The sequence below is a fragment of the Platalea leucorodia genome (genome assembly GCF_965183815.1).
Source record: "Platalea leucorodia genome assembly, chromosome: 23".
Taxonomy (NCBI): domain Eukaryota; kingdom Metazoa; phylum Chordata; class Aves; order Pelecaniformes; family Threskiornithidae; genus Platalea; species Platalea leucorodia.
This window is the reverse complement of record NC_138845.1, coordinates 2,322,835-2,331,101: the sequence shown is the minus strand read 5'-3', so window position 1 is coordinate 2,331,101 and position 8,267 is coordinate 2,322,835. Positions and strand designations below refer to the sequence as shown.

Genomic DNA, 8,267 nt, shown 5'->3' with positions numbered 1-8,267 from the left:
AGGTAGGGGACAAGTTTTGGGTGCCACAGGGGAGGAGCAAGTGGCGCAGATGGTGGCACTGACCCTGGCCGGCAGAAGCTCACTTTGCCCAGTATCCTCACCCCTCCAGGGTCCCACACCAGTAGACCCAGGGCAGCGAGGGGCTGCTCCCTGGGAGCAGTGGAGATAAATGAGGACGAGGGTCCTGCCTGCTCCATGTCCCTCGCTGTGTCAGCCTTACCGGGGAGCTCCGGGGCTGGAGGCCGCGGCAAGAGGGGAAGGGTGTGCAGCCCATCCTGCTACACCCCAGGGGCTGGATGTGGCCCTGGCAGCACCCAGGGGTCCCAGCACCCACCCTGGGCCAGTACCTGCCCTGTCCCTGGCACAGAAGCGATGGGGAGGGGGAGCTGCCGATGGGGCAGAGCTGTGTGGCAAGCGGCAGCTCCTGCCCCGAGGAATGAAACACTTCTCCATCCAGGGTCAGTATTTATTTGCCTCAGGGGTGCTGCTTTCCACTGCAAGTCCCTCCCTTCCCCCTGCTCTCCTGCTGCGACTGGGGAACACGGCGCTCGATGGGACTGGGGGGTGCTGAGGCTGCTGCCTCCATCCCCTCGCTGCCTCCATGCATGGCACGGCCAGCGCCGTCCTGCCCAGCTCACTCCGGTACCCTGCGCTGGTCCTGCAGCGCGGCCGCCTGCCTCCCACAGCCGGACCAGTCCTGCCCAGTGCCGCGGGCCCCCGGCATGGGGCAGCCCAGGGCCCCAGAGCGGGGCTGCAGTCGCTCCCCCTCTTCCCAGCCTCAGGGGGAGATCACGTAGGCGGTGGCAATGTACTTCTTGCCGTTGCCGTAGGTGGACTTGGTCCAGGTGTAGGTCTGGATGCTCAGGCTGTAGCCACCCAGGCTCAGGTGACATCTGTGGGGACACAGCCTGCGTCATTGCCCTGCTCCATCCCGGAGCCCTGCAATCGCATCTCTCGGATGCTCAGGGGCCGACCCGGCTGCTGATGGGGCTCAGGAGGGCACTGCTGGCTCCACGGCCAGAGGACAGACAGACGGATGCAGACAGATACGGTACTTACGCCCTCCCAGGACGCGCGATGAAGCACAACGTGTACAGTCCAAACTCGAACTCGGGGCTGCAGCCGATGAAGGCAGAGCCCACCTCCTTGTAAAAGCCGTCCCAGCTGAACTGCAGCCCCAGCACGTCGGGGTAGGTGTCCCACTAGAGAAAGGGGTTTGGGGATCAGAGCCCCGGCTCCGCTTGGCTCCGGGTGCAGCAGGGCAGGGAATTCAAGCAAAGCCCGTCTGCATGTGAAGCCAGGCATCCTCACGCCCTCTCCAGGGACAGATCCAGAGCTGGTCTGAAGGGCTGCCAGGCAGAGCCCCCCAGTCTCAACTCTCTCGCTTGTGGTTTGGGAGCCCCTTTTGCCCATTGCATCGTCTTTTCTGGACCTTCCCACCCTGCCTCCGTCCCAGGGTCCGCACAGGGAGGCAGAGGGGACATGGCAGGGTGAGCATCTCCGATGCTTCTGGTTCACCCTGTTTGGAAGGTGGCCGATCTGGGATGCTGCCGGCCGGTGCAGCACCACCACCCACGGACCCTGTGGGATCACTTACCGGCCCGTTGAAGTTGTGGCTGAAGTAGTTGACGATGCCCTGCTTTTCAAGGAGGTAGAAGCGAATCCAGTTGTGAAATCCAGACACCTTCCCTTTTTTCACCTCCCCTAAACACAAGCGAGACCCTGGGGTGAGCCGCCCAGCCCGGCGCTGCCCGGCACCCCTCGTCCCACCGGCGCGGGCTCTACCTGAGAAGACGTGCTCGAAGCCGCTGGAGTCCTGCTCGCCGTCGCCTCTGGAGTAGAGGCCGAACCACATCTCCTTCAAATCGGCGACGAACTCCTGCTCGGAGCCGTAGCGGTCTGCGGGCAAGGCGGCGTGGAGAGGTGGGAGCAGTGTCCCGGGATGGGAGCACTGGGAGAGGCAGAGCTGGGGCTCCCCCCATCCCTGACCCAGTCCCCTCCCTCAGGAACAACTCAGCTTTGCCCTGCTCAATTCTCCCATGTCCCAGCAGCTCTGGAGAGCCCGCTCCCACACTCCTCCAGTCTCCATCCCCCCAGGTCATCTCCCACCCAGCTGGGGCTTTCCCTTTGGATGCCCAACGTCCAGGGACCCCATTCCCCCTGGTCAGTCCTGCCCTGCTCCACACTCACTTTTTTTGTGGAGGAAGGTGAAGAGTTTCTTCATGAGCTCGGTTTTCATCACCTCCTTGAGGAAGTTGTCCTGCTCCCTCAGCTCCTCCGCCGTCACGTCCTCCTCCCTGCCAGTCGCCCTCTGGTAGTTGTCCAGCAGTTTAATGAAGCTTGCGTAGGTAGGTTTGGAGAAGAGCTCCTCATTGACGTATTTGTAGAGCCTAGGAGAGCGTGGATCCTGCATTCAGTGGGGAGGGTCCCCTCCAAAACCAGCCCTGCACCCTGCCTGGCTAGCTGGTTTCTGCCGTGGTGGCCCTTGCCACCCTGCGAGGATGCTCGTGCACACTCACGGCTGTGGGGAGCGGTCCTCCTGGTCATCCGTCTCGTCGGGGGAGGCCTGGTACTGGGGGTTAATGGCGATGTCGGTCGGCCGGGCTTTGTTGTGATCCGCCTGGTAAAGCTCCTCCGAGATGCGCAGGAGGTCTTCGTCGGTGATGGCGTCCCGGCTGCTGGAGAAACCCTCTGCAAGGAGAGGCAGGAGGCTGGCAAGAGCAGGCAGCGGCTCCCGGGGCTGCAGATCAGCTGCCCGCGGAGAAGTGAGGGTGATGCAGCACCTGATGCTGCACCGATGTGCGGGTGTCACGATCTCGGGACACCGCGAGAGCCGGGTGCTCAGCACGGAGGGTTAAGGGGTGCAGGGGTGGCAGGGGGTCCCCAACCCTCACCAACCCCATGCCCTGGGGAAAGGAGCTGGCCACAGGGCTGCAGGCACGGGAGCCTTTCATTAAGCCCTGGGTGAGCTGGGAAGCATCAGTCCCCATCTCCCAGGCACGACTCTGCTCTTTGCAACGCATCTGCTGGGATCAGCCCCCTCTCCATCTCCCGTGTTTTAGGTGCGCGGTGACCAGGGGGTGCAAACGCCAGCTCGCCCCTGCCTCTGGCTGCTCTGTGCCTGCCTGCTTCACCCGGCTCTGGCGAAGGGCGATATCGCTGCTGGTAACCAGGCAGGCGATGCTGGGGCTCTCGCTGCACCGTCTGCTCAGCAACGACACGCAGTGGCTTGGAGTGGCCGGCGACAGCGGTACGGGCATGTACATGGCCACAAGCCAGCGCGGTACCCCGATGCCATCGGCCCCCAAGAGCCATGGGTGGCAGAGGAGTGAGCTGCCCGGAGGCACGCGGGGCGAGACCGAGGTGGTGATTTATTGTCCTTGCTCAGAAGCGGAGCTACTCACCGCTGGCACGGGCGTGAGCTGCCTCCTCGGCCCATTCTCCACCTGCACGGAGCCAGGGGGAAGAAAAAGGAGCTCTGAGTGATGGAGATATGGGCTGGGGGCTGCCCAGGACCACACACACAAATGCACAGCGGCATGGGCAGAGACATGCTTGCAAACCAACCCCTTTGCCCCCCATAGCCGGGCTCTGGCAGCCTCAGGGGGAGCGCAGCCCCCTGAAGCCTCCCCATCACCCGAGGATGCTCACCGGGTCGGCAGTGCCTGTAGTAATCCTCGCAGCAGTTGTGGTGCCTCTCGCACTCGGCATTGCAGTGGCACTCATCCTCCTTGCTGTAGGGCTCCTCGCAGCGTCCCTTGCAGGAGTCGGAGGCCGTGTACAGGTCTTGGGGACAGAGAACCAACAGTGTGGTCTGCAGGACAGACTGACCGCCCTGCCCCATCCAGCCCGACCGCCCTGCCCCATCCAGCCCACGACCTGAGGCCATCCTGCCTTCCTGCCCTCCTGGGAGAGCCTGAAGGACCAGGCTCCCCTCCTGGAGCTATTTGGGATCCTTTGTCAGCGTTTATGGGTGGCATTTTGACCGGCTGAATCCTCGGATGGCACATCTCCATGGGTGACTCCTCTTCGGCCACGGACGTCCACCACGTCAGGGCCACTTCACACCAGGAAACACGTTCTTGGCTCCCCACCATGAATTGCTCCTTCTGATTCACCCTTTTAATGCCAGGCTTAGCAGGAGTGCCCCGGGTCCTGCCGTCTCTGGGCCCGAGGAGTGCCACATTCCAGACACCCTTATTTGCAACCCGACCGTCGCTCTTTCTGCAATGCTGGGAAACCTCGGGACTCCTTCCCGAGCTATTTATATGATAAATGTGTTGTCGAGCATGTGCTTTATTACACATGTTGGCAAAGCTAAAAATAACGCAGCAACTCAAGCTGTGCTTTGAATAGGGCAAGTGCCGTGTCTCAGATGGACAGTGGACACTTGCCGTCAAGCAAAGAGGGGCTGTAGGAGACCAAGATGTTGGGTTTGTACTAAGAGACAGCCCAGAGACTGCGAGCTTAGGGAATGTGCCTTATCCTCTGTGTTGCTCAGCTCCTGACGGGAGGAATGGGACAGCAGGCAGCCCGGGCATGGCTTTCTCGGCATCCCTTTGCTCCGGCCAGGAAGGTGACCATCTCCAAGGACGTGCTGAGAAGCCATGTCCCAACCAAGCTGCCAGCCTGCAAAGCGATCCCCGGAGGAAAGGGTGGTGCTTTCCCTCGCAAACCTGCAATCACGCATCACCTGAAACACCTCCAGCAGGTGAAACATGCCCTGAGGGCAAATCCTGACACAGCCGTGATGAGAGTGACCTCCAAGTGTCACGCTTGCTGGCTTCTCTCTGCACTCGCGTTGCTTGCTCTGTTGTCTTGCGTTTTAGCCAAATTATTTGTGCTTTTCAGAATCACACAATCAAGGACCCACGCGTGCTGATGAGAGAGGAAGAACTTCTTCGCCAACCCGCCCAGGCTGACCGACCGTGCTGCAAGGGCACGCTGCTGACTCCCGTTTGGCTCCTCACCCCCAGGTCCTTTTCTGCAAATCCACTTTATAGCAAGAGGGGCGGTAGTAGGAAGGGGTTGCTTGAGATGCTCCTGGAGGCCGTCTGCCCTTGCTGCTACTTTAATCCCGCCTTTGCTCGTACTGATGCAGGGAGAAGCGGGAAGGGCTGCAGAGGGAAGGGGCACAGGCGATTTGGGTGGCGAGTGGTGCTCATGGTGTCCAGACACCCCGGTCTCACCAGTGCATGCAGAAGAGCAGCCAGGCCTGGAGCTCTGATAGGGTTGGCAGCCGAGATCCCAGTCCCCAGAACGGCATCCCTCTCGCTCCCAAAGCGGCAGCCAGGATAAGTCAGCCTGAATCACGCATCCAGGCTCATTTTCCAGCAGCAGTCCCGGAGGGATTGTGCAAGGCAGGAATTGCCCACACATAAGTCACCGCTGAGACCTTCCCAGTCCTGGGGCACGTGCTGCCAGAGCGTGTCGCAGCAAAGCACCGATACTGGGGTGTGCAGTGACTCAGCCGAGGCCGGGAGCCTTGCAGAGTCCTTGCAGGAGCGAGCTCAGCATCGCCCCATCTCCCGCGGGGCTCAGCTGCAGGGCGCCGAGGCTTCTCCCTGCCCGGGGAGCGCGAGCAGGGCACGGGGGACGGCTGCAGGAGGGGGTTCGCTCCTCCTCACGCAGGGACGAGCCTCAATAGCTGCAGAGCAGTCGGCCGCTTGTGATGGTCAAGTTTAGAAGGGCTGCTGGGGCTTTTGGGAGAGAAGGGCTGCTGGGAGAGCTGGCAACGCTGCAGCCAAGGGACGGCAGCCGGAGCAGGAGGCCATGGCCAGCAGTGCTCAGCGCAGCGCATCCGCGCTCAGCGACTCAGTTGATACTTGGCTGGTCCAGCCAGTAGATATTTTCTGGCTGCACAAAGCCAGACAAATATTTCTTTCTCATTTTTAGCCCTTCAGCCAGATCCATCCCTCCCCGAGCACAGCTTTTTGGACACGAACAAACTCATTTTCGTTTCCGCCAAAAAAGTTTTGACCGAGAAAACGCGGGCTATTTCCTGAGCAGCTCCATTCAGCAAGGTGTGGGGAAATGTCTGAGACATGACGGAGCCCTCCCAGCGGCTCTCAGCTCGGTTTAGCACACGAACATGAATTACGGCTCGTGTCAGAGCAACGTCCGCGAGTCCCTGGCCTGACTCAAGACCTTGCTGCGCTGTGCAAACACAGACCAAAGATCAACCTTGCCTCTAAAAGGACCCATTTGAAGGACAACTTAACTTGCAACAAAAGAGCTATTGATAGTCTGAGCTCCCCAAATATTTAGTTACATGCTCCTGGCCCCCAAAACCACGTATAACCCTGGGTGCAAGCTGTCTGTGAGATAATCAGGCAAAATCTCCCACCGCTGTCCTTTCCAGCCGAGGATGAAGGAAGCTGTGACACGGCGGAGGTGTTACAGCTCAGACAGGTCCATCGGGGCGATGCTCCCATAGCGCTGGCCCGAAGCATGTGCCAAGGACAGACCACGACACGAGCCAGCGAGGCTGCCCAGCGTCCCAGCCGCGGCGAGCCCAGTTATTCCTCCAAGCAAGAATAACTTAGCGCTTGCGTTAAACAAGAGGAGACCATGGCAAATCCTCCTGCTTTCAGGGCAACCCAATGGCAGCAGAAGCAGCTCCTCTTCTGCACCGGCCTTACAAAACTCTGCACCATTAATCCTGATGGGAGTCGGCTGCTTCTGAAACACCAGATACAGCCTGCTGGCAGCGTCAGAAGTGACGAAACTCCCTTCTTGCAAACAGATCACAGTTCAGATTTTGTGCAAGAAGATGGCAACGAAGGCACCTAGTCACATGCAGGATCCTGGTCGACCGGGAGCCAAAACCCGTTGCCCACAAGCCACTCCTTGTTGCAGCATCTGCCTTAAAGACAGAGCTACTCCTTATCATCTCTCCAAGCCTGTCTCCTCTCATAACAACCCCAGCAGAGTCGTGAAGGGCAAAACACCCGAGTTCATGTTGCATTTCCCATTGCATCTGACTGGCTCCTCCGCTCACCTCCAGCGGCCACGGGGGGATTGTGGATAAGGTATAGAAAAATATTGGCCTTCGTCCTCCCCCAGTGGGGAAGGATGGAGGAGCCAGAGGAAGGCGGGCTTGCACGATGAAAGCACAGCAAGATGCACCAGAAAACAACTGGTGGACAAGGCTAAAGACCAGGGGAAGTCTCAACCCATCAAAGAGAAGGATAAACCACCCTCATCACCAGCTGAGTCCCCCAGAGCTCGAGGAAGCCCTCCAGCATGAAAACATCCCTCACCCTTTCCCCTGTGAAGCTCTGCTGGATCCAACCTCGCAAGGAACCAGCCGAGCTCCTGGCTTACAGCAGCGCCCTCAGCACCATCTGCTTTTGACCCATCGTTGGCCCCTTCCCATCGCATGCACCGGCTGGTTTAGCCCCTCTGCCAAAGCAAAGCTCCATTACTCACTGCCAGACACGCAGCCCAGGGCTATTCCTGCCCCGACGAGGAGGATCCAGGTCTTCATCGTCCCGTAGACAGCAGGCTGGGTGTTTCGGAGCGTCCCCGAGAGCAGGTTGGGAATGACGGTGCTCCCTGGCGCTCCCTGTTATATGTGGGTCCCCTGGGAGCACGGAGGGGAGGGAGGAGCATGATGCTGCCGGGGACTTCATGGGCAGGCTGTACTCAAACTTTGCCAAAACTCATTATGTGCACGGCTTAATCATAGGCTGCCCGGAGTGGGAGGAGGGCTGGTAAATCCAGTATCCCAGTATTGCTCCACTCCTCACGTGCATGACCCCCGGGGATGATTGAGGAGCACAGGGAAAGCTTCCCAGTGGGGTCTGTGCCCACCCAGAGCCCAGCAGGTCCATTAGAGACGCGAGCTGGTGATCAGTGCCACAGCTTGGTCCCTCAATGTGCCACATGCTCCCATGCAACTGGTGCTAACTGGGGGCAACCTTCTGCTGCCCAGTTAATTGGAGGTAATGATCTCGCCTTCCTCAGTTGCAGTCTCCGGAGGCTGTGCCCCCCTTACGGCACAGACCAGCCTCGGTTGAAGCCTCCAGATCCTCCAGCAGCACAAGGAAACCCTGAGACATAACCACAAGCCGGGCTTCAGCGTCGAGGCTGCTCAGGGAGTAGGTTTTGTGGGCTATCCCAGTGTGGTCTCACTCCTGGGGCAAGCCCAGAGCTGGTCCATCCCCACCCTGCGTGGGGCTGCCCTTCTCCAGGGAGCCTCCATGGCCCCAGGTGATGCCGAGGGGGAGCCCGGCCCATGCCTGGCGTGGTCACCAGCCTCCTCC

The 8,267-nt window shown here is 60.2% G+C and overlaps 1 protein-coding gene across 1 annotated transcript; it reads right to left on the bottom strand.

Moving 5' to 3' along the window:
- Positions 1–778: 778 nt before the first annotated feature.
- ENDOU (endonuclease, poly(U) specific) lies at positions 779–7,489 on the bottom strand (the record flags this gene model as incomplete). Its single annotated transcript, XM_082332710.1, has 9 exons — positions 779–893; positions 1,060–1,202; positions 1,598–1,704; positions 1,786–1,899; positions 2,191–2,390; positions 2,520–2,691; positions 3,405–3,446; positions 3,652–3,786; positions 7,432–7,489. The coding sequence occupies 9 exons, from the start codon at positions 7,487–7,489 to the stop codon at positions 779–781; spliced, it is 1,086 nt and encodes a 361-aa protein (XP_082188836.1).
- Between the last annotated feature and the right edge of the window lie 778 nt (positions 7,490–8,267).